Source organism: Rana temporaria, chromosome 11 (assembly GCF_905171775.1).
Source record: "Rana temporaria chromosome 11, aRanTem1.1, whole genome shotgun sequence".
NCBI lineage: Eukaryota > Metazoa > Chordata > Amphibia > Anura > Ranidae > Rana > Rana temporaria.
The window spans coordinates 91,829,417-91,855,391 of NC_053499.1; the positions used below are offsets into that span (position 1 = coordinate 91,829,417).

Here is a 25,975-nt window from a genome sequence, read left to right on the forward strand (position 1 = left end):
CTGCCGCCCCTCTGGACTATGCTGATTGCGGGGCTGCCGCCCCTCTGGACTATGTTGATTGCGGGGCTGCCGCCCCTCTGGACTATGCTGATTGCGGGGCTGCCGCCCCTCTGGACTATGTTGATTGCGGGGCTGCCGCCCCTCTGGACTATGCTGATTGCGGGGCTGCCGCCCCTCTGGACTATGCTGATTGCGGTAGTAGAGGTCCCATGGGAAAGGACAGTGTTCCATTTGAGCTTTGTTCTGACCCAGGGGTAATCTCTGCGATCCCTGGTGCATTTGGGGACCCGAGTGGGGTAACCTATGCGCTGGGTAGACCTGAGGTACAATGCAGAGCGGCCTCTCATAACAGAGGGAGAGAATTCCCTGGCATCGGGGTACCTGCACAGACCAGGGACTCTGGCATTGGGCGGTTGGGTGTCCTTTGGTGTCCCGGCATTGGAACACAGGCTGCTTTTAAGAATGTACCTTTGGTGTTGCGCCTCCTCAGGGATCTGACCAACAGAGAACCCAGACAGTTTTGGGACCCCGGCGGCGGGGTTCTCACCAGGCCTTCAGACATGGACATTGGAGTGCTCAGTCAGTTTGCAGATCCTGGTGGTGGTGTCCTATGGAGCGTCCAGAGGCCGTTCCTTAAGGGGGGCAATCTGTTAGGATTAAGTTCACCTGCTGGTGGCACTATCCTGCTCTGGGCTGTTTGCTGCAGTTCCAGTGTCCACCAGCAGGTGTCTCCCAGAAACCATCAGGTTCTGATCAGCCACACCTGGCTCCAGCTGCCAGGTGGATATTTAAGGCTGCTCCTCCCTTCCCCCAGTGCGTTACGATTCTGGTCCCTTCCTGTCTGTCTGCTACCAGCTTGTGCCTAATAACCTGCCCTTGTCCTGATCCATCCTGCACCCTTCTTGCCTTGTTTTATGCTCTTGTCCCCAGCCGTGTCCCTTTCCTTGCATCCCTTTTCGCTTATGTTGTAGATATTGTATATAGATAGCTGTTAGGTTTATTAGTTGTTCTTGTTTGCTGGAGTGGTTTATGTTTTCACTGGTTGCTGTGTATGTTTATTGGTGTATGTTCACTGTAAATAAATATCACTTAATATATATAGCCTTTGTTTGGTCTCAGTTCCTTTGTGTAGCTACGTGTCTGGTCACCTTAGCTGCTGATCCTGACACAGGGGCACTTGCTTCTTTCTAAATCCTGCGATAACTCACGGCAGACCTCCGCAATGTCTCCTGGGAACAATGACAAAAGCTCCCAGGAGACATTGCGGCATCGAGGAGGTGACGGAATACCCGCACACTACCCGATAAATCAATATACAGGAAGCAGGCAGTAACATAAAGGACTACTAAGGTACAGTGGATCGGAAAAAAAAAAAACATGCGGTTTAGTAATTATGCATATGAGCGCATCATTTTTTTTTTGGTGGGGGAGTGGATCTTGGGTGGGAGTTCCCACACTTTTTTCCCCAGGACTTGACCCCTGAATGGCACCAACATCTTCTCCGCCATCCGACAGGGACACTTGACCCATGTTCCCTGTTTGGCTCACGTCCTTAATTTGGTGGTGCAGCTGTTCTTGTGCAGGTACCCAGGCTTACAGGATTTCCTAAGGCAGGCCAGGAAAGTCTGTGGGCATTTCCGCTGGTCATATAATGCCAGTGTTCGGCTGGATGACCTTCAAAGGGAGCGCAAACCTGCCCAAGAACCGCCTCATCTGTGACATGCCCACCAGGTGGAACTCAACGTTGGCAATGCTGCATCGGCTGCACACGCAGCAGAGGGCCATCAATGAGTACCTGTGTGAGTATGGCACCAGATCAGGGTCAGGGGAGCTTGGCTTTTTTCGCCACGCCAGTGGCTACTGATCAAGGATGCATGCACTGTCCTGTCACCATTTGAGGAGGCCACGAGGATGGTGAGCAGTGACAGTGCATGCAGCAGTGATACTGTCCCTCTTGTCTTCCTGTTGGAGCACATGCTGCGTGGAATAATGGACAGGGCACTTGAGGCAGAACTGAGGGAGGAAGAGGAGGACTTCCTTAACTCTTAATGCCCCCTTTATCCAGACAGTATTCCTGCGGGACTGCCAATCACACAGGAAGAGGAGGAGGATTGTGTCAGCATGGAGGTGGAGCCTAGAACTCAGCATCAGCAACAGCCTTCAAGAGATTGTTTTCAGTCCCCAGAAACATGGACTTGTACGGGGCTGGGAGGAGGTGGCTGCGGATCATGTCATCCTTAGTGACCCAGAGGACTCTGGATGGAATGCCTCAGCAAACCTACACTGCATAGCCTCCCTGATCCTGCAAAGCCTGCGAAAGGACCCTCAGATTCGTGATATCAAGGAGAGGGATCATTACTGGCTGGCAACCCTTCTTGATTCACGTTACCAGGGTAAGGTTGTGGAATTTACCCAGCCTTCGCAGAGGGAGCAGAGGATGAAACATCTTCGGAAAGGCCTTGCAGAAAGGTTTGTGCAATGCGTTTCCAGAGCCTGGGAGGTTACAATTTCCTAGTTCTCCTGGACAACGTGTTGCTGAGGAGGAGTCATAGAAGGAGCGGTGGAGAAGGTGGCCGTCTGACCAAGGCGTTCAGACAATTCTTTAGTCCACAGCCCTAAGGTCTGATCGGTTCCAGCAACCATCGCCAGTGTCTGATTTATATGGTGCAGGAATACCTAAGGGCAAGATCAGACTTGGAGGCCTTTCCAACCGAAAATCCACTTGGTTAGTGGGTCTTGAGGATGGATCACTGGCCAGAGCTTGCACAATATGCAATTGAGCTACTGGCCTGTCCTGCATCCAGCGTTCTTTCTGAACGCACATTCAGTGCTGCTGGAGGCTTTGTAACCAATCAGAGTGCGCCTGTCCACAGACTCATTGGATCGGCTCACCTTCATAAAAATGAATCAGTATTGGATCACCAGCTACCAAGCAGGTTTTTTAGCTGTAATATTTTGCAGAGTATGTGTGAGGGGTTGCAGTGTTGTGGCCCAATTTTTCTGCCCCAGTTTAGCAGGGGCATGTAATTACAATTTTTGATCTAATATTTCACAGCAGGGACCATTCCTGTGCCCACCAAGAGTAATTGTGAGGGCTTACAGTGTTCTGGTACCACCAACACCTAAGGCCCAATTTTCTGCAGAGTATATAGGGCAGGCCATATAGTATATACAGGCAGTCCCCTACTTTCAATCATCCGACTTACAAATGACTCCTACTTACAAACGGAGGGAGACAACAGGAAGTGAGAGGAAATCTACCCCTAGGAAGGGAAATTATCTCCTGTAAGAGTTAATATGGGAAAAAGGTGTCTCCACTGATGCTTTATCACCAATCCTTGTTTCCATAACAACCCCAATTTTTCAAAATCACATTGGGGTGGATTCAGTAAGCAATTGCGTCTGTGTAACCATAGTTATGCAGCGCAATTGCTTAGTTGCGCCGGCGTAACGACTTTTCTGTATTCAGAAAGCTCGTTACGCCGACTGCAGCCTAAGATATGACTGGCATAAGGCTCTTATGCCGTCGTATCGTAGGCTGCATTCTTACGATGGCCGCTAGGTGGCGTTCCCGTAGTGATCAGCGTAGAGTATGCAAATTGCATACTCACGCCGATTCACAACCCTACGCGCGCCCTGCGTATGCATTTTACGTCGTTTACGTTCGTCGGGTTCCGCGTAAGGCTGCTCCTGCTATTAGCAGGGGCAGCCAATGCTAAGTATACCCGTCGTTCCCGCGTCGCGATGTTTGAAAATTACGTCGTTTGCGTAAGTGAATCGTGAATGCCGCTGGACGCCATTTACGTTCACGTTGAAGCAAATGACGTCCTTGCGACGTCATTTGCCGCAATGCACGTCGGGAAAGTTTCCCGATGGAGCATGCGCACTACGTTCGGCGCGGGAACGCGCCTAATTTAAATGATCCGCGCCCTTACGCTGGGCATTTTTAAGGAGCGCCCGCGCAAATTACGTAGCTACTGCTTCATGAATGAAGCGTAGCGCAGGTAATTTACGGAGGCGCAGCGTTAAAACGGTGCGCTGCGCCTCCGTAAGAGGGCGCAAGTCGTACCTGAATCCACCCCATTGTCATTGGGACAGAAAGTTAAAGCTAAAATCTTCTGAACAGGGGCACAGACAGCAAAACAAATGTTACAGGGGTGATAACCCTTCTCTATGTTATCCAAAAATCTTAAAAAATCTTTTTTGGCTAGAGCTACACTTACAAAATGTACCTGTTCCAAATTACAAACAGATTCAACTTAAGAACAAACCTACAGTCCCTGGGGTAGATTCAGATAGAATTTACGCCGGCGTATCCATAGATACGCCGCGTAAATTCAAATCTGCGCCGGCGTATCTACTTTCTGTATTCAGAAAGCTAGATACGCCGACATTAGCCTAAGATACGACTGACATAAGTCTCTTACGCCGTCGTATCTTAGGGTGCATTCTCACGCTGGCCGCTAGGTGGCGCTCCCGTAGTTTTCAGTGTAGAGTATGCAAATTATCTACTTACGCCGATTTACAAACGTACGTGCGCCCGGCGGTAGTTTTTTACGTCGTTTGCGTAAGTTGTTTTTGTCGTAACGTTGCTCCTGCTATTAGGCGGCGCAGCCAATGTTAAGTATGGACGTCGTTCCCGCATCGAAATTTGAAAATTTTACGTCGTTTGCGTAACTCGTCCATGAATGGGGCTAGACGCCATTTACGTTCACGTCGAAACCATTGACGTCCTTGCGACGTCGTTTAGCGCAATGCACGTCGGGAAATTTTAGGGACGGCGCATGCGCAGTACGTTCGGCGCGGGAACGCGCCTAATTTAAGTGATCCACGCCTCGATCATTTGAATTAGGCGGGCTTGCACCGGGGGATTTACGGTACGCCGCCGCAACTTTACAGGCAAGTGCTTTGTGAATCAAGCACTTGCCCGTAAAACTTGCAGCGGCGTAAAGTAAATTTCATACGTTACGCCGCCGCAGATTTGCCAAATTCTACGTGAATCTGGGCCCCTGTTTTGTTTGGACCTCCTGTATACTGCTGTTCAGAGTATAAAGGGCCAGGGGGCCCCAGTCCCCCACGCCTTTTCTTTTTTTTATTTGGGTGCAGGGTTCCCCTTAATATCCATACCCAAAAGGCCTGGTAATGGGCGTGGGGGGGTTCCCATGCCGTTTTTCTCAAATATGTTCATCCATATTGCCGGGATACCTAAGAGGGCACAAAGCTGGAGTGCTAGAGACTGCTGAAGGGATTGCAACTAGAATTCAGACACTGGACACAATGATATTGCTGCTGTCCCCACAGCCCTGATATGGGACAGAGCCTGAAACTGAGCTGTGACTCTGAAAAGCGTGACTGCTCTGGAAAATCTGGGACAGTTGGCAAGTATGCTTAAAGCGGTAGTTCACCCTGACCCACATGATGTTACCATCGAGACAGGCATTGTAGCGCGAGCTACAGTATGCCTGTCCCGATTTTTTTAACCCCGTACTCACCTCGTAGTCGTCCATCGTAGATTTCGGCTCCCGCGGGGAATGGGCGTGCCTATGGAGAGGGAGGATGATTGACGGCCGGCCCTGGCACGTCACTCTCCCCGAAGACAGCCGGAGTAGGTCTCGGCTCTTCACGGCGCGTGCGCACAGGCTATGCGCACGCGTCGTGAAGACCAAGCCTATTTCGGCTATTTCCGGAGAAGCGTGACGCGCCAGAGCCGGCCGTCAATCATCCTCCGTCTCCAGAGGCACGCCCATTCCCCGGTATCTTCGATGGACGACTACAAGGTGAGTATGGGGGGAAAAAATTCGGGACAGGCATACTGTAGCTCGCGCTACAATGCCTGATTTAAAGGTAAAAGAAAATTTTTTTTTTTTTTCCTGTCGATAGGGTGAACCCCCGCTTTAAATAATGGTCCAGCAATTCTATAGAATAATATAATTAGCATTTTGTCAATTTTGTTGCTAGAAAATTATTGTTGCTGACAGACCAATCTGACATGGGCCTTGAGCTGAATGCAGACAGGGAAATTATAACATTACTATGTATAATGTCAATTCTCTTACAGTCTATACAGAGTAGAAATTTGAAAACGTACGTGTACAGCGCATCTGAGAGGAGATAAAAACGTATCCATGTTTACATGCACATCTGAAACTACCTTGTGTGTTCAGACAATCACCGTTTTGACAAACTCCTTGCATACTGCACTCATTTATATCTGTTAATGATAAAAACAGAGACAAATTAATTGTAATTATGTAGACACCATCTTAGAACAGATATTCATATAGAGAATTTTAACAATACAATTCATTATTATGAGTAAATGCTCAAACATCATTAACAGTTCTAGAAAATGCAAGTGTAGTATTGTGAGATGACGTTACAGTAGGGATGAGCTTCGTGTTCAAGTCGAACCCATGTTAGACTCGAACATCGTATGTTCGATCGAAATACGAACGTTACGGTCCGTTTGCGCCAAATTCGAGTGGCGAGTCACGGCCCATAATTCACTGCGGCATTGCTGGCTGATGAATGGCCAAGCATGCACTATGACCTGCATGCTTGGCCAATCACAGCGCGCAAAAAACCGAGAGCCATAATTGGCCAAAGCCAGAGTGGCTTTGGCCAATTATGGCTCAGGGGGTTTAGTACACGCCCCACACTATAGAAGGCCGCCTGAGGGTCGGCCTTGTGTAGTGTGTTGCGGCGGTGGTTAGAGATCTGTCTAAGAGAGAGAGAGAGAGAGTTAGCCAGATTCAGGTAGAGATACAACGGCGCATCAGTAGATACGCCGTTGTAACTCTGAATCTGCGCCGTCGTATATTTAAGCGTTTTCTCAAACTGAGATACGCTTAAATGTTGCTAAGATACGAGCGGCGTAAGTCTTCCTACGCCGTCTTATCTTAGTTGTCTATTTACGCTGGCCGCTAGGGGCGTGTACGCTGATTTATGCCTAGAATATGTAAATCAGCAAGATACGCCTATTCACGAACGTACGCACGGCCGTCACAGTAAAGATAAGCCGTTTATGTAAGGCGTTTTCAGGCGTAAATATAAACCACCAAAAAGATGGCGCAGCCAATGTTAAGTATAGACATCGGAACCGCAACAAATTTTTAAATTTTTACGTCGTTTGCGTAAGTCGTCCGTGAATGGGGCTGGGCGTAAATTACGTTCACGTCGAAACCAATGAGTCTTTGCGGCGTAATTTGGAGCATGCGCACTGGGATACGTCCACGGACGTTCATTTAAAACGTTATTTACGTGGGGTCATGCTTTATTTACATAAAACACGCCCACCTCTTCACAATTTGAATAAGGTGCTTACGCCGGCACATTTGCGCTACGCCGCCGTAACTTAGGACGCAAGTGCTTTGTGAATACATCACTTGCCTCTCTAACCGCCGGGAGGCAGAGCCAGTAGAAGATTTCTAATGACTAATGGCAAATGCAGGGGGAGGCGTGGCCGCCAAAGGTATGGGCGCTAATCAGCGAACCCACGGGGAGAGACACTGACATACAGCGGGCTCACAACTGTGAAGCCCTTGGGTGTCCATACAGAAGGGGAGAAACAGATTGGACCAACAACCCGCAGCAGAGCCAACAGGGGTGTAAAAAACCGCAGAGTGGTAGATAGATCCCCAAATGACAGGAAGAGCATGAAACAAAAGCTCAGATTAGTGGCTAAAGATGGCAAAAATACAAGATGTAAACGCCCCATATCTTTACTGAAAAAGAGACAGGGACATTAAAGCATCAATAGATCAGCAGGGTAGCAGAAGTATGTATACAGTGGCAGAGTGACTCACAAAAAAAGCATATAAATCAGGGTTTAATACAGAGTCCCAAGTGTCACAGTTTAAATCTTCAGAGTAACCGATCAATAACAATTAAACCCTCTGACAAAGGGGGTAACGTGGTAGTCATGGATGTCCATGACTATGAACGCATGTGCTACAAAATTCTTGAGAACACGGACTGGTACCGTCCAATATCCCAGTCCGTGATCTTGAGATTTAACGATGAATACTACTCCCTGATCACTCGGGCTTACCACCAAGGCCTGATTGACAAGGATACGTGGACATTCCTTAATACCCAGGAACCTAGGGTTCCTACAATGTATGCCCTACCCAAGATACACAAATCCCAAAGCTGCCCACCAGGCAGACCTATAGTTTCTGGGTGTGCTGGCCTAACGGAAAACGCCAGCTCATTGGTTGATAACTATCTTCGCCCCCATGTCGTGGCTTTAACCTCATATATCAAGGACACCATAGACCTATTACAAACCATCGATGGCATCTCAGTCCCACCTAACACCTGGCTAGTTGCCATTGATATTGAGAGTTTGTATAACGCTATTCCCCATGATAGGGGCATTGAAGTTGTAGGTAATACTCTCAGGGATAGAGGCGACCAGGCCCAACCCTATAACTCATTTATTTTGGATCTTCTTAGATTTATCCTCACTAGGAATGTGTTTATGTTCGGACTCTCCCACTACCTCCAGGTGCAGGGGGTTGCGAAGGGGACTAAGTGTGCCCCATCGCATGCCAACCTGTACCTGGGGGGGTGGGAGAAGGAACTGTTTTCCAGCGATGACTCCTCAATGTATCTGTCCCACGTGATTGCATGGTACAGATACATCGACAATGTCTTAGTATTGTGGTCTGGGACCAGATCGGAACTTGAGCAATTTATGAATGCATTGGCTAAAAATACCTACAATCTGAAATTCACTATGGATTGCAGTTTGAAATCCATTAATTTCTTGGATCTCACCATCTCTATTGGCTCTGATGGAGTCGTGTACTCCTCCCTTTATCGCAAACCCTCATCTGGCAATACTATTTTGCATGCCTCCAGTGGCCATCCCCAATCGCTCGTCAGAAGTATACCCTACAGTCAATACATCAGATTAAAAAGAAATTGTGTTCTAAATAATGACTATGAGATAGCTGCCAGGGATCTATACTCCCGTCTGAGGGAAAGGGTATACAGCCATAATACCCTTAAAAAGGCCTATAATCGAGCTGCCAGCATTGACCGTAAGGATTTGATCTTCCCTAACAGGAGAACAACTACTTTGCAACCTATTTGTTTGCTCACCCAGTATTCCACTTGTCACCTACAGTTCAAGGAAATTTTGGATCGGTTCTGGCCTTTTCTTTTGGCCGACAACACTGTGAGTAAATATATTAAAGATCGGCCGGAAGTGACCTACCGTAGAGCACCCTCTTTAAGAGATAAGCTTGTTCAGAGTCATCACAACCCTCTGGAAAGCTCGACATATGTGATTAATGGGACCTTTTCATGCAAGGGATGCAATATGTGCCCCTTTATCCTGAGCGGATCCACAGTCCTGTTGCCCAATGGACGCACTCACACCATTCGGTACCGGGTCACATGCCAGACTATTGGCGTGGTCTACCTGGCCAAGTGCCTGTGTGGATGCTTCTATGTGGGCAAGACTAAAAGACCATTCTTTAAACGAATCTCCGACCACATGGGACCCATATGGAAAAAACTGCTCACCACAGCTATTAGTCGACATGTGGGACACGAGCACAATTTTGAATCCACTATGGTCAAGTTTGCCGCACTGGAACATGTGCCTACACATGTCAGGGGCGGGGGCATAGACCGCAGTCTCTTACAACTGGAAACTAAGTGGATACAATCCCTAAATGCCACTCAGTACCCAGGGCTAAATGAGTACATTAGCTACAAATCCTTTTTGTAGGATCAGGTATTTTCCATCTCACTTCTAACAACCTGTATCTTAAAACTTTACTTTCTCTCTTCTTGAGTTATCATTACTCCTGGGCTTTGCCAGGGGAGTATCTATGTTGCTCCTGAATGGTCGCTTAGCGATCCTGGCAGAGAATTTATGATGCTCTCCATCTTGCATCTTTGTCCTTTGTTTTTCCTCCTTGTGTCCGCTCACGCCCTAGTACGTCCCCTGTGACACTCAGGCGTGTGGGAGGGGCGGGAGGTATTTAGGGAGGCAGTCTGTGTGCTCAGCGTTTGTGTGGGCTGCACACCTCCGTGGAATGACCTATATTGCCGACCTCTAACTGACCAGGTATTTTCTACTTCTTCTTATACATCTCTATCCAGTGAATCCTGTTCTCTACCCTTTGGACAGTTGACCTAAGTGTTACACCTTGGTAGATTAAATATATCCCTTTATTGCTACAACTTTCTAGATTAAATACATTGTTTTCTAAACCAGTTTTAAACTAATATGGACCAGCTGTATGCCTGATAGTGTTGAGCAGAATACGCCATATTCGATTTCGCGATATATCACGAATATATAGTCGAATATTCGAGATATATTCGCTAAATTCGAATATTCGTGATATTTTATCGAAATGAAATGATTGCGAATTTTCGCTATTGCGAATGCGAAAATAATTGCGAATTTTCGATAACTGCGGTAGGAGCACTCTGGCTCAGAATATTCTTGATATTTTTTCGAAATTTCGCAAAATGCGAATGCGATATTTACTGCGCAATTTCGACAAATGCTGTAGGAGCACTCTGATTGGCTCAGAATATTCGTGATATTTTACAATACAAAATAATTGCGAATATTCGGCAAATGCGGAAGGAGCACTCTGATTAGCTCAGAATATTCTTGATATTTTACAATACAAAATAATTGCGAATATTCGGCAAATGCGGAAGGAGCACTCTGATTGGCTCAGAATATTCTTGATATTTTACAATACAAAATAATTGCGAATATTCGGCAAATGCGGAAGGAGCACTCTGATTGGCTCAGAATATTCTTGATATTTTACAATACAAAATAATTGCGAATATTCGGCAAATGCGGAAGGAGCACTCTGATTGGCTCAGAATATTCTTGATATTTTACAATAGAAAATAAAAAGTGTTTTGCATTGGTGGTGATTCTTTACTCTATCCATCTGTCACAGCCGTTTGTCAATCAAACACCTTGAAGATTGAACACGTTCATGCTGCATGCTTTGGACTTTTTTTCACTTCACATATCAAAGACATTTTTATGAAAGATTATTTTTCTATTATTGGGACTATATTTCTTTATATATTTGTTTCACTGTGTATTTAACAAGTTATTTGCGCTTGCTTATTTTATAATTTGCCCACATGTCTTGTCACTAGACATATTTTTTATTCTTGTAGAGCGACTCCATTTTCTGTCTTGTATTAATTTATGTTGTATAACATTTTTGAGTTGCTGCTGTATTCTCCCCTTTTTTTAAGGTATGCACAATTTTTTCCTTCTTACAAAAAAAATAATATCAAACATACAAATATTCATAACAGAAACATACACAAAGCCCCCCCCTTTTACATCAGAGACAATCAGAGTTCTCCTACCACAGTTATCGAAAATTCGCAATCATTTTCGCATTAGCGAAAATTCGCAATTTTTTTTTTTTCAATTCGGCAACATAAAAGGATCGCCTCAGCTTAGCTACTCGGCCCAGGGTCTCTAATCATACCAGCAATGCTTTTAGACGTCGATAGAATGTGATCTGTTTTAAAAATAAAATTGAAAAAATGCGAATATTCTGAATTGCGAATATTCACCGCGAAATTCGAAATATATTGCGAATACTCGAATATGCCATATTCGAGCCGAATATTCGCAATACGAATATTCGTGAGCAACACTAATGCCTGAGGTCCTGTGTGACTTGAAATTGATGATAGCTCTCTGCTATACATACAATCATATTTTTTGCTAACTTTTTCGGGGGGTTTTTGTCTTTGATTTTTAAAAATCCCTCTCTTTGAACTGGCCTTTTTTTAGGTTCCTTTTGGTGAATTTATTGCCTGGGTCTTAGGTGGTCATTTCCACAGATGTGTTGTATGCTTATCTGAGCACTGTAAGTGAATTCTTTTTATTCCTTGGCTATGCTTTGATTTTTTATTCTATTTACCTGGTATGCTAAAATATATTTACGGTACTCTATATTTGCTCTTTTTCAGCTGGTCACTGTCTCCCCTTTCCCCCTCCCCCTCCTATGGTCGGGGATCTTGTGACATCCACTTGCGGCACTATCTGGCGCTGGGGTATCCCATCCCTGCATCCCCGTTTATTGGCCGTTAGCTCATGTGACCTGGCTCTACTCAGCTGGCTGGGGAAGTGATTGGGGTGCTTCCCTATCCCCCCACATTTCCCTCTTTCCTGGATCGGCAGGTTGGCATTATGTGGTATGCATTGGCAGATTGATAATATTTTTCTATGTTTGTATAAATTATTTGTAAATATGTATTTTTTGTATTTCATTATTAGAGCTGAAACTTCGATCTCAACCACACCCCTGAAGAAGCCCAACCGGGCGAAATATAATGGGTCTCATCAACTTGGTTGTGATCTCCGTATATATTACTTGCTCTCTATCACGGGAAATAACTGTGTTATGAATCAGGTTATATATGTATTCGCTAGACCTTTATCGGTCTTTAGTGTGCTATGTAGCTTGATGCACCATTCTTCTTTTAATAAATTATTAAAATTTATGCTATTGTTATATTTCTTTATTTTCTGTTGGCACCGTTATAGTCCCGCCACTGTCCTATTTCTTTCCTGCACGTGTGCTCTGTAGTTTGCACCTAAAGCTACTTTTGTGGACTGCAAGTGTGCTCTGTAGTTTGCACCCAAAGCTACTTGGTGTGTACTGCACGTGTGCTATGTAGTTTGCACCTAAAGCTACTTGGTGTGTACTGCAAGTGTGCTCTGTAGTTTGCACCTAAAGCTACTTGGTGTGTACTGCCCGTGTGCTCTGTAGTTTGCACCTAAAACTACTTGGTGTGTACTGCACGTGTGCTCTGTAGTTTGCACCTAAAGCTACTTGGTGTGTACTGGTCGTGTCCTTTGCAGTTTGCACCTAAAGCTACTTGGTGTGTACTACCCGTGTGCTCTGTAGTTTGCACCTAAAGCTACTTTGTGTGTACTGCATGTGTGCTCTGTAGTTTGCACATAAAGCTACTTGTTGTGGACTGCCAGTGTGCTCTGTAGTTTGCACCCAAAGCTACTTGGTGTGTACTGCATGTGTGCTCTGTAGTTTGCACCTAAAGCTACTTGGTGTGTACTGCACGTGTGCTCTGTAGTTTGCACCTAAAGCCACTTGGTGTGTACTGACCGTGTGCTCTGTAGTTTGCACCTAAAGCTACTTGGTGTGTACTGCATGTGTGCTCTGTAGTTTGCACCTAAAGCTACTTGGTGTGTACTGACCGTGTGCTCTGTAGTGTGCACCTAAAGCTACTTGGTGTGTACTGCACGTGTGCTCTGTAGTTTGCACCTAAAGCTACTTGGTGTGTACTGCCCGTGTGCTCTGTAGTGTGCACCTAAAGCTACTTGGTGTGTACTGCACGTGTGCTCTGTAGTTTGCACCTAAAGCTACTTGGTGTGTACTGCCCATGTGCTCTGTAGTTTGCACCTAAAGCTGCTTGGTGTGTACTGCACGTGTGCTCTGTAGTTTGCACCTAAAGCTACGTGGTGTGTACTGCACGTGTGCTCTGTAGTTTGCACCTAAAGCTACTTGTTGTGGACTGCAAGTGTGCTCTGTAGTTTGCACCCAAAGCTACTTGGTGTGTACTGCACATGTGCTATGTAGTTTTCACCTAAAGCTACTTGGTGTGCCCTGCAAGTGTGCTCCGTAGTTTGCACCTAAAGCTACTTGGTGTGTACTGGCCGTGTCCTTTGTAGTTTGCACCTAAAGCTACTTGGTGTGTACTACCCCTGTGCTCTGTAGTTTGCACCTAAAGCTATTTGGTGTGTACTGCACGTGTGCTCTGTAGTTTGCACCTAAAGCTACTTAGTGTGTGTAACGGTCACCACCGTTTACGACCTTCCATCCCAGTCACGACAGCTTATCTGACACATAGACAAACCAGCAGGCCTCCCATTTCCCAGAATAACTAGACTTGCTCCATGTTCTCTGGTTTCAAATGAAGACAATTTTAATGGTTTCTTCTCAGTCTTAAATACAGTACAACCATGTGACAGTATTCAAAGGGACAATGAGATCTCCACCCCCCTAATCACACACTAAGGCTAATTACTTAAACATTCTAGACAGGTCGGCACCGGCCTATAATTATCATGTCTGATCACTGCACATTCCTTAATTAACAGCATAACAAACAAACCACCTTCACACACTGAGTTTCCTAGGCAGACGTTTCGTCACCGCATACAGCTTGACACCTATTCACACCTCTGAGCATCAATAGGCTGTAGACAGTGTTATCACACAATTAAAGGCCTTTCAAAAGCCAGCCTTATTTAACATATTAACAGTCTTCACAGAGAGATGAGTCACTATTGACTGGTTGGGGTCACAATTAACCAACATCTTGCAGTGTCTCAAAATCCTGCAATACAAACTATCAGTGATGTCCCATCTCATGTAATACATGAATTATGATTCACTTGCCACCCCATACCCAAAGGGCACAGAGTGGACTCAGACCCAAGAGTTATCAGTGACGCTGACACAGGAGTATCCTCCATCCTCACAAAGTCTCTGGGTGTCCCGGGTCATTCCGTTAGAGTGTGTACTGCCTCTATGCTCTATAGTTTGCACCTAAAGCTTCTTGGTGTGTACTGCACGTGTGCTCTGTAGTTTGCACCTAAAGCTACTTGGTGTGTACTGCCCGTGTGCTCTGTAGTTTGCACCTAAAGCTACTTGGTGGGTACTGCAAGTGTGCTCTGTAGTTTGCACCTAAAGCTACTTGGTGTGTACTGCCCGTGTGCTCTGTAGTTTGCACCTAAAGCTACTTGGTGTGTACTGCAAGTGTGCTCTGTAGTTTGCACCTAAAGCTACTTGGTGGGTACTGCAAGTGTGCTCTGTAGTTTGCACCTAAAGCTACTTGGTGTGTACTGCCTGTGTGCTCTGTAGTTTGCACCTAAAGCTACTTGGTGTGTACTGCACATGTGCTCTGTAGTTTGCACCTAAAGCTACTTGGTGTGTACTGCACGTGTGCTCTGTAGTTGGCAACTAAAGCAACTTGATGTGTACTGCACGTGTGCTCTGTAGTTTGCACCTAAAGCTACTTGGTGTGTACTGCAAGTGTGCTCTGTAGTTTGCACCTAAAGCTACTTGGTGTGTACTGCACGTGTGCTCTGTAGTTGGCAACTAAAGCAACTTGATGTGTACTGCACGTGTGCTCTGTAGTTTGCACCTAAAGCTACTTGTTGTGTACTGCAAGTGTGCTCTGTAGTTTGCACCTAAAGCTACTTGGTGTGTACTGCAAGCGTGCTCTGTAGTTTGCACCTAAAGCTACTTGGTGTGTACTGCAAGTGTGCTCTGTAGTTTGCACCTAAAGCTACTTGGTGTGTATTGCCCATGTGCTCTGTAGTTTGCACCTAAAGCTACTTGGTGTGTACTGCAAGTGTGCTCTGTAGTTTGCACCTAAAGCTGCTTGGTGTGTACTGCCCGTGTGCTCTGTAGTTTTCTCCCAAAGCTACTTGGTGTGTACTGCACGTGTGCTCTGTAGTTTGCAACTAAAGCTACTTGGTGTGTACTGCACGTGTGCTCTGTAGTTTGCACCTAAAGCTACTTGTTGTGTACTGCAAGTGTGCTCTGTAGTTTGCACCTAAAGCTACTTGGTTTGTACTGCCCGTGTGCTCTGTAGTTTGCACCTAAAGCTACTTGGTTTGTACTGCACATGTGCTCTGTAGTTTGCACCTAAAGCTACTTGATGTGTACTGCACGTGTGCTCTGTAGTTTGCACCTAAGGCTACTTGGTGTGTACTGCCTGTGTGCTCTGTATTTTTCCCCATAAAGCTACTTTGTGTGTACTGCCTGTGTGCTCTGTAGTTTGCACCTAAAGCTACTTGGTGTGTACTGCCCGTGTGCTCTGTAGTTTGCACCTAAAGCTACTTGTTGTGTACTGCCAGTGTGCCCTGTAGTTTGCACCTAAAGCTACTTGGTGTGTACTGCATGTGTGCTCTGTAGTTTGCACCTAAAGCTACTTGGTGTGTACTGCCCGTGTGCTCTGTAGTTTGCACATAAAGCTACTTGGTGTGTACTGCACGTGTGCTCTGTAGTTTGCACCTAAAGCTACTTGGTGTGTACTGCCCGTGTGCTCTGTAGTTTGCACCTAAAGCTACTTGGTGTGTACTGACCGTGTGCTCTGTAGTTTGCACCTAAAGCTACTTGGTGTGTACTGCCTGTGTGCTCTGTAGTTTGCACCTTAAGCTACTTGGTGTGTACTGCACGTGTGCTCTGTAGTTTGCACCTAAAGCTACTTGGTGTGTACTGCCTGTGTGCTCTGTAGTTTGCACCTAAAGATACTTGGTGTGTACTGCATTTGTGCTCTGTAGTTTACAACCAAAGCTACTTGGTGTGTACTGCCCGTGTGCTCTGTAGTTTGCACCTAAAGCTACTTGGTGTGTACTGCATGTGTGCTCTGTAGTTTACAACCAAAGCTACTTGGTGTGTACTGCACGTGTGCTCTGTAGTTTGCACCTAAAGCTACTTGGTGTGTACTGCAATTGTGCTCTGTAGTTTGCACCTAAAGCTACTTGGTGTGTACTGCCCGTGTGCTCTGTAGTTTGCACCTAAAGCTACTTTGTGTGTACTGCAAGTGTGCTCTGTAGTTTGCACCTAAAGCTACTTGTTGTGTACTGCACGTGTGCTCTGTAGTTTGCAGCTAAAGCTACTTGGTGTGTACTGCCTGTGTGCTCTGTAAACTTATTATTTTCTGATTTAAATATATCAATTGTGTGAAGTGTATTTTCTCGTCTGGAGGGACCATCCATAAAAGCAGGTAATACTATTGTCATATCATCACTGCATGCTGTGTGCCTGCTATTGTGACCCCAGCCCAGCAGAGGTCACAATACCTTACCCACCAGACTTCTGATGTGTCAAGGGAGGGTTCGACTCAGTTAAATAGGGGTGAGCCAAGCCAAAGAGAGTAGATCCCAAAACAATCAGCGGCTCTTAAGGGGGTAGCGCTACACGTGGGGGCTTGTCCGGGATTCTACTCCTTAAACCATTAAATATCCCCTCATACTGAACCCTGCCCTTACCAAAATCAGCGATGGATGCAGCCGCTGTAACTAAGTGGTGCATAGAAGAGAATGTTCCAGTAGATAAAGGCCTAGTGGCCTAGTGTACAGGGAGAAACTTCAAGTGAAGGGGAAGTACTCTCAATCCTGAAAGTTTTGTCCCCAGATCAGAGAGTATGGGCGGCTAACTCGAGGGTAGACAATGAAAACCCACACACCTATGTCCTATATGAATGGAAATATGGTGTTCCAGACTGTTTTAAAGGACCTAGTGTAGAGACCATGGATGGCACAAAACGTTTCCTGTTACTACCTGGAAAAGAGTCAGCCATTTCCTCTTCCTCTAGCGCAACCCCTTCTACTTCTTCTAGCACTCCAGCACCTGTTGGGACTTCAGGACACACAGTGAAGGGGTCTATCAAAGCACCACTTAAGGACTTCAACCCCAAGTTATGTGCTGTCCTGGAGGAGATTGTAGCCCAGTGCAAGAAAGATTCTCCAGATTGTTTGATCACCGGGTATAGGAAGCTAAGAATTTTCTCTGGAAGACACCCTGTGCCCTCTTCGGAAGACGGGTTTGAGGAATGGATGGATCATGCCGTCCAAGCTCTAGAAGAGTGAGGAATCCCAGAGAAGAGTAAGAAGCAGAGGATTATGGAAAGCCTCAGAGTACCAGCTTTAGAGGCCATACGCAACCTCAAGCATAGTAAAGACAATTGCACTGCCCAAGATTATTTAGATGTTCTACAGAATGTGTTCGGGAGGACTGAAGACATTAGTGAGCTCCACTGCCAGTTGGAGCATTGCTTCCAAAAGAAGGGGGAAAAACTGTCTGAGTTTGTTAGCCGCCTGGATACGATCATGCACCGGATGCTGGTGAAGAAAGGACTAGATTCAAAACAAATGGATGAAACGCGCTTTCAACAAGTGATAAGGGGAGCTGAACCAATGGACCCCATTGTTTTTAAGTTACAAGCTCAAAAGGGAAATGGGGTGTTGAAGTATCCTGACCTGGCTTGGATCATCCGACAGGAGGAAGACCTCCTAGATCAGAAGAACAAGTACCAAGCCACCGAGACTCCTGCACGAGTGCGTTTCGTGGCCACTGAGGACAGTGAGTTGAGTTGAGTTCTTGGAACCACGAGTGTCTCAGTTGACTGAACTAGTAGCCGCTCTATCTGGCCAAGCGGGGTTTCCCTCTCACCAACCTAAGAGAGATAAAACTGAGAAGTCTGCCTATAGGTCCTATGACCAGCAAAACAAACCAAGAAGGTTAATTTCCTGTTTCAATTGTGGGGGGATAGGACACACCAGAGAAGTCTGTCCCAGCCCAGTTAATGCCTACCCACCAATGTACAGACCAGCGGAAAACTTCAGAGGGCCCCGGTGAATGAGTCAACTGGGAGCCCGCCTATCATAGACAACTCCAACCTGAAAAATGAAACAGAGGGACAGAGGCAGAAAGGAGAGCTCCCTCCTAGACCAACTCCCACTCCCGCTCCCATGACTGGGTAGGGGCCCAAAGGAGCCCACGCAAGAGAAGAGTAAAAGTACGAGTTACAGGAGAAAGCGAGAATTACACCTCAGAAGTTTCCTGCAAATTTAGTGGGGCCCTCCCCGTTAGTGCCCATTCAAGTGGAAGGAATTTACACCAAAGCCCTCTTGGATACCGGAGCACAAGTAACCCTTCTGTATAGAGACTTCTATGACAAGTACCTTTCTCACTTGCCGCTGCAGAAGTTAGAAGAGTTAGAAATATGGGGCATTGGGAGTTTTCCTTATGATGGATATCTATCAATACGCTTGACCTTTGACCCCTTGATAGCTGGAGTAGCTGAAACCTTTGACACATTGGTGATAGTCTGCCCCCGACCTCCAGGGGCCCACAAGAGCTCCCTTATCATAGGAACTAACACGGCTTTGGTCCGAAGACTCCTGACCCCCTAACCGAAGCAGCGGGGGCCTCAGCTCAAAGGGTCCATCCAATGTTAAGGAGGGTGTACCACCAGCTGGTGATGGAGGGGAAGGCCCCGGAAGGAGTAGGAAGGGTCTGGCGGATAGGAAAATCCATGAGGATCCTACAGCCTGGAGAAGTGACCTGCCTCAGGGCCTCCATCAAGCTTACCTGCTCTCAGCCAGGCCCGTATCTTGTCCTTGAACCCGACCCGGATGAACCCTCAGAGGGATTGGAGGTGATACCCGAAGTGATCCCATTGAAGGTACTGGAGAAGAATCGTGGATGGGTGTCCGTCAACATCCGGAACCCCACCACCAACCCTGTGAAAGTGCCAGCCAAAGTGCTACTAGGCCGGGTACATCACGCCACCCCCATTAGCCCCTCCCATCTGGGGGAGGGTAAAAAGATAGAAGACCCCAGAAAGAGTCACCAGCCTAACGGCACTGAACTCCTGTTAGAATATTATTTCAAATTCATAATTCGGCAATTCATAATTTATGGCAAGCTTGCAAAACATATTTTGATTTATGATTAATCATAGTAATTAGGTATGAATGAATGACCTTGATCAATTGATATGACATAATTCTTCTATCCAAAACTGAGCATTACGGATAGCCAATTTGAGAATGACATATAAGGAATCCTGGTGTAGGGTGACAAGAATAGATTCAGAATAGATCTGTATTTACATAGTGGTATCAATAATATACTAGTTCATATCTATTGTTAAGCTAGTTTAGTAAAATCGTATTTATACTAGTATGTATTGGTATATAGTTACTTAATGAAGTTATAGCTTTATAGCTGATAATATATGTTTTATGATGTTACATCATCTGCACACCACTCAGTATACTCTAAGTATAGAGTGTCACATGTGTGCCTGTCAATCAAACTCCATACGACACTCGTATGTGCTAAAACCTTTCCTTGGTATAACATATTGCTGAACATAGCAGATATTAATGTTTGCCATACAAGGGTCTAAGTCTGGACCGTATGAGGTCATGACATTCATTTGTAACATATATTTAAGCTTTGCTTTAAAGAAGGCTGGACACATTTTTCACCACACACTTACACGACACACTTACACTAAGACACTCAGTCACACCCTCTTTGAAAGACAACACTGACATACTGACTTATTGACAAGAACAGCTGATACCAGAAGTCTAAGAACGTCATTTCCTGCTTCACTTTGGAAAATCTCAGAGATAAAGATGGCCTGAGACAGCACACATGCTTTCATAAAGCTTGCTACATCACTATCGATTCAATTCCATATATGTGTTTATGATGCCACCTGTGTGACAATAAACTCACACGTTATTTTCAAATCAACCTGACTATGAATGATCTTCATTCAGAAACGCCCTTGAGCTACAAGAATATTAGTTATTAATTTTACATTCTTACACTGGCGAGCCAAAAAAAGTACTGTCTTATCTCTATTTTTTTACGGAAATCTCGACCCTTGATGAGGGGGGGAGAGATTGGCACAGTTTTTGGGAATATTCAAGTCTCGAGAAAAAAGACGGTTCAGAACCTATCAAGCAAGAGGCATTTGTGTTGCGTCAGATGTGGACAACAGTCCAGTAACAGATGGTTGAAGACGAGAAATCCTTCTAATTATGGTGAGTAAAAAATTATGAATTTTATAGATGAAATAGCTAGAGATAGTAAGCTAGAATTTAAAGATGTGTCTTTTTATCCAAATGACAGTCACTTGTGGTTGTATGTACCAAGAATGCTTAAATTCGAATGTCTGGATTGACAAATCCAGGTTTACTGTGAATAAATTACGTAAGAAAATAAGTAATGTATTGAAATTGGTAAGAATATTTAATAAGATGATTATTAATATTTTACCTGCCAAAAATGTGTGTACACGAAACCGGACAGAGACAAATAATGTACAGAACACAGGAATACATAAAAATGTGTCCCAGGATGCTCTCAGTTGTTCTAACTGTGAGATTTTGTGTAATTACATAGAGAATCTTGAGGAACAAATAGAGAAATCTAAAAAAATTATTTTGCCAGAGTTGCAAAATGACAGTAGACAGATTGCTGTAATAAAAACAGATGACAAAAAGATTGAAACCAAGTCAAAGCTACAATCTTATTTTCCGGAAAGTTCGGAAATAGAGAATGTTGATGCTACTGATGAAATGGAAATGAAACATAAAAACTTATTATGTAGGACTGCAAAACTAAAATTGCAAATTCATGACCAGCTGATGAAGGTTCTAAAAGACTTTCCTATTTATGACGTTGAGGCTACTGTATTTTCTAATTGGGATTTATTTGAAATGTTTGCAGATCTTTTTAATCTTTCAAACGATCAACGCAATTACATTTTTCAGTTGTGGATTCCTGTTAATTTTGCTAAACGAATCCATTCACTTGTTAGTGATGATGAAGGTCAGGAAAGACAAAATGACGCGACAGATAGATTGCGACTATTATTGCTATGTATGACCGGTGAACAAAAACCGACCATAGAAATGCTAGACCTATTACAGACTACTGCAGAAGAAGATCCATTTTGGTTTAAAACAAGATTTTGCAAGGTTTATGAAATGATATTTGGAGTAGATGATGAAACTGACCCAGGTTTAAAAATGGCTTTCATAAAAAAAAATTAAATACCTTGACCCAACTTCAGTGGCCATAGCACAGGAGCGTCAAAATTTAAATGCTATAGTAAGTTTCATTGACAAAATTAGGAGACAATTGAATCAAAGCAGTCTCGCACACGAGGTTTCTATTATTCAATGTGACAAAAATAGTCAGGCTACAGACGTGTCAGAAACGACAGGTCTTAGCAGGAATGACAAGGACAGGTGCAGTCAAGTGAGTCAAGGAGACGACCCCATGATGTGTTTTTACTGTCATGGATTTGGCCATATGAAAAAACATTGCTTTAAGTTTAAGAGTGACTTACAAATAAGAACTAAAGATATGGAGTATGAAAAATCAACTTTTGTACAACCTGATTTTTCATGTCAAGATAACATTTTGACTGAATTGCCTTATGACACTGAAGTCAAACAGATCAGTAATTTGACTGTTCACAGTAGTTCAGACAATATGGCAAAAGGAGCTGTCACAGAAAGAGAAGGTTTATTGCCATTGCCAAAAATAGAATCACACCCGGATTCGATTTCTCTGCCATTACAATATGTAGCACCAATTATTTTGGACGAGAATGGGAGGCCATATTTACAATGTTTGATAAATGGTAAACATATTAATTGTCTCTAAAGCCCCATACACACCATCAGATTATCTGCAGATTTTTGTCTTCAGATTTACCAAAACCATGTAGTGCAAGGGCCTGCCTGATTGCATACAAATTGAAACTCTTAAGGTTTGACCTCATATTAGATGGTTTTGGTAAATCTGAAGACAAAAATCTGCAGATAATCTGATGGTGTGTATGGGGCTTTAGACAGTGGATCTGAGATTACCCTTATCAAAGAAAACATACCTGTGAAACCAAATTCTCCTATGTGTAATATAGTGGGTTTTAATAATACAGGTAATTCCACTGCTAGACAGGTATCCAATGTAACATTTGAAGTACCAGGATTATTGAAAACTAATATTAACATTTGGGTCTGTCACGAAGCAGAGAATATACTTGGCATTGATGTAATCAATAAACAAAAGTGGGTGATTGATTTGGCTAATAAAAGTATTTGGAAAGATCCATCTAGGCCCAAATCAGTGCTGATTGATCCCTCTGTATACAGTGATGTTGGTTCTGTTACCAATATGTCTACAGAACAAAAGTGGCCTGATGTTGATGGTAATTGTGCTTTAAAGAAAGTGGTACAATGTTTTCCAAGTTTGTGGTCAAAGTTCAAAAATGACTTTGGAACTTTGAAAAGTGCCGAATTAAATATTGAAGGAAAGGATCCAGAACCTCTTGATCAGAGTGAGTTACCACCAGAATCAATTGGTCCACTTTCTGACATTATTCAAGAATTTGTACAACTAGGAATTGTAAAGAAAGCTAAATCAGTGGTAAATAACTGTATTTGGCCTATCAAAAATATTGATAATTCATATTCTTTATCAGTTGACGTAAGGACATTGGATAAACACGTCACAAATAGCCCAGTTCTTCCTGATAAATCTAAAATAAAGTTACATTTGAATGTTGAGAACAAAGTGTTTTCTGTACTAGAAATCGCTGGTAGCCATTTTTCCATTCCTTTAACTAAAAGTTGTCAATACAAACTTGCGTTCACATTCAGAAAAGAGACTTATACATTCACTCGATTAATACCTGATCTAGGTATTGGTGATGGTATAGTTCATGAAACTATAGCAACAATACTTTCTAAATTTTCTAGGCCAGATTGCATTTGTCAGCACGTGGATACGATTTTGCTGAGTACTCAGAATATCGATGAACATATGGCTCTTTTGTCTGAATTGTTTATGATGTTTCAAGCTGAAGGTTTAAAATTAAACACGACAAAAGTTCAGCTGATGAAAAGTCAAGTGAAATTCCTTCACATGCAAATTAGTCAAGGAAAGAGACAATTGTTGCAAGAAACAGTTATAGATATTACTGTTATCCCAACTCCAACAACTTACAAGGCATTGCATACATTTTTGCATAGAATAAATCATTGCAAAGAGTTTGTACACTGTTTCGCAGAAAAAGTTAATCCACTATATAATCTTTTAAGGAATAAAGGTAATATAGTTGACCAGTGGGGTCCAAATGAGAAAAATGAGAAGTGTTGAAAAAAGATTTGCAGAATGCTCCAGTATTAAGTACAATAGAGGTTTGTTCTGAAACATTGTTTGTTTTGAAAACTCATGTATCTGAGAATGCCATCTCGGTAACATTGTTTCAGTTACAGGAAGGTAAGGAGAAAATAATTGCCTATTTCTCCAGAGTTTTATCATTTTTTGAAAAACCTTTTTAGCCAGGTGTGAAGCAACTTCTAAGGCCCCGTACACACGACCAGTTTCCTCGGCAGAATTCAGCTTCCGACCGAGTTTCTGGCTGAATTCTGCCGAGGAAACTGGTCGTGTGTACAGTTTCGGCCGAGGAAGCCGACGAGGAGCTCGACGAGGAAATAGAGAACATGTTCTCTATTTCCTCGTTGTTCTATGGGAGCTCTCGTCCCGCCGAGCTCCTCGGCGGCTTCAGTGCTGAACTGGCCGAGGAACTCGATGTGTTTGGCACGTCGAGTTCCTCGGCCGTGTGTACGAGGCTTAAGTGTTTACTATGCAATTAAAGTTACAGAGAGCATAGTGAAATCAAACAAAATCATTGTACGGACACCTGACTGTTCATTAAAAGGTATTTTTGAGGAAGGTAATTTTAGAGAAATCAAGAAAGTATATCCTCTTTGGTTCAGAGCTTTATTACCCATACACATTCAGATAGATGGGAACGAAAGACATCTACAGGAATTTACACCAGCACATGTTTATACAGCTGTAGCTGAGAAGTCTTTTTCTCAGATTTCCAGCTTAAGAGCTGAGAAATGCATTGAAGTACTTGCAGAACACTCTGACACTAAAGTAAGAACTCCAACACAGAATACAGTTACGCATATTTCTAATCGTTTAGAGGTGAGAACAAAGGCATAGTCCATTGTCATCTCTGGGGTGATATGAAATCTAACTTTGTTCGTTAGAAATAGAATTTGTATCATGACCAAATGAAATATTGCGTCCTGACATATCTAAACTTCACAGTACATATATTTTATAATTTAGGTCATTTTTAGACAGGATAAGGACAGTACATAGAAGTACATAGTCACACAGAAAATCTCTTTGAAGGAAAATATGAGATAGTATTTCACATATAGTTTTAACAAATTCACAAAGTTATTGTCTCATAATGTTTTAATATTTGTTGAAAAAATAGGAAAATGTACAAGAATTTATATAAATATTTTATTCCTAAGTAATGATACTGCCTCTCTTTTACAGATATGGGGCCAGATCCACAAAAACCTGACGTAACTTAAAAAATCCAATTTAAGTTACACTGGCTTAAAGTTTCTACCTAAGTGCCTGATCCACAAAGCACTTATCTAGAAATTTCAGGCTGTGTAACTAAAATTCCGCCGGCGCAAGGCGTTCCTATTCAAATGGGGCGAGTCCCATTTAAATGAGGCGCGCTCCCGCGGCGGCCGTACTGCGCATGCGCGTCGGCCGTACTGCGCATGCGCGAAGTTACGTTACGCCGAGTTTTGAGGATCGCGACGGCTTAAAGTTGCGTCGGGGAAAAAAAAAATGACAGCGGCATGCATTCCTGAGGGAGAACTCCATGCCAATTTTCAAAGAAAAAACCGGCATGGGTTCCCCCCCCAGGAGCATACCAGGTCCTTAGGTCTGGCATGGGTTGTAAGGAGACCCCCCCACGCCGAAAAATTGACGTAGGGGGTCCCCCTACAATCCATACCAGACCCGTATCCAAAGCACGGTACCCGGCCGGCCAGGAAGGGAGTGGGGACGAGCGAGCGCCCCCCCCCCTCCTGAGCCGTGCCAGGCCGCGTGCCCTCAACATGGGGGGGTTGGGTGCTCTGGGGCGGGGGGGCGCACTGCGGGCCCCCCCACCCCAGAGCACCCTGTCCCCATGTTGATGAGGACAGGACCTCTTCCCGACAACCCTTGCCATTGGTTGTCGGGGTCTGCGGGCGGAGGCTTATCGGAATCTGGGAGTCCCCTTTAATAAGGGGGCCCCCAGATACCGGCCCCCCACCCTAAGTGAATGGATATGGGGTACATCGTACCCCTATCCATTCACCTGGAGGCAAAAAGTAAAAGTTAATAAACACACAACACAAGGCTTTTTAAAATATTTTATTATTCTGCTCCGGACGCCCCCCCTGTCTTCGTTATTAGCTCAATTACCAGGGGGGGCTTCTTCTTCCGCTCTCCGGGGGTCTTCTTCCACTCTCCGGGGGTCTTCCGCTCTCCGGGGGGGCTTCTCCGGACTCCGGGGG

At 44.5% G+C, this 25,975-nt stretch overlaps 1 protein-coding gene across 1 annotated transcript in view; it reads right to left on the reverse strand.

Moving 5' to 3' along the window:
• LOC120916886 (latent-transforming growth factor beta-binding protein 3-like) overlaps positions 1-25,975 on the reverse strand; it is a 2,124,401-nt gene that overhangs the window by 1,265,319 nt on the left and 833,107 nt on the right. The window contains 1 exon segment of the mRNA XM_040327823.1: positions 6,089-6,211. Within this exon segment, the coding sequence (XP_040183757.1) occupies positions 6,089-6,211 (123 nt within the window).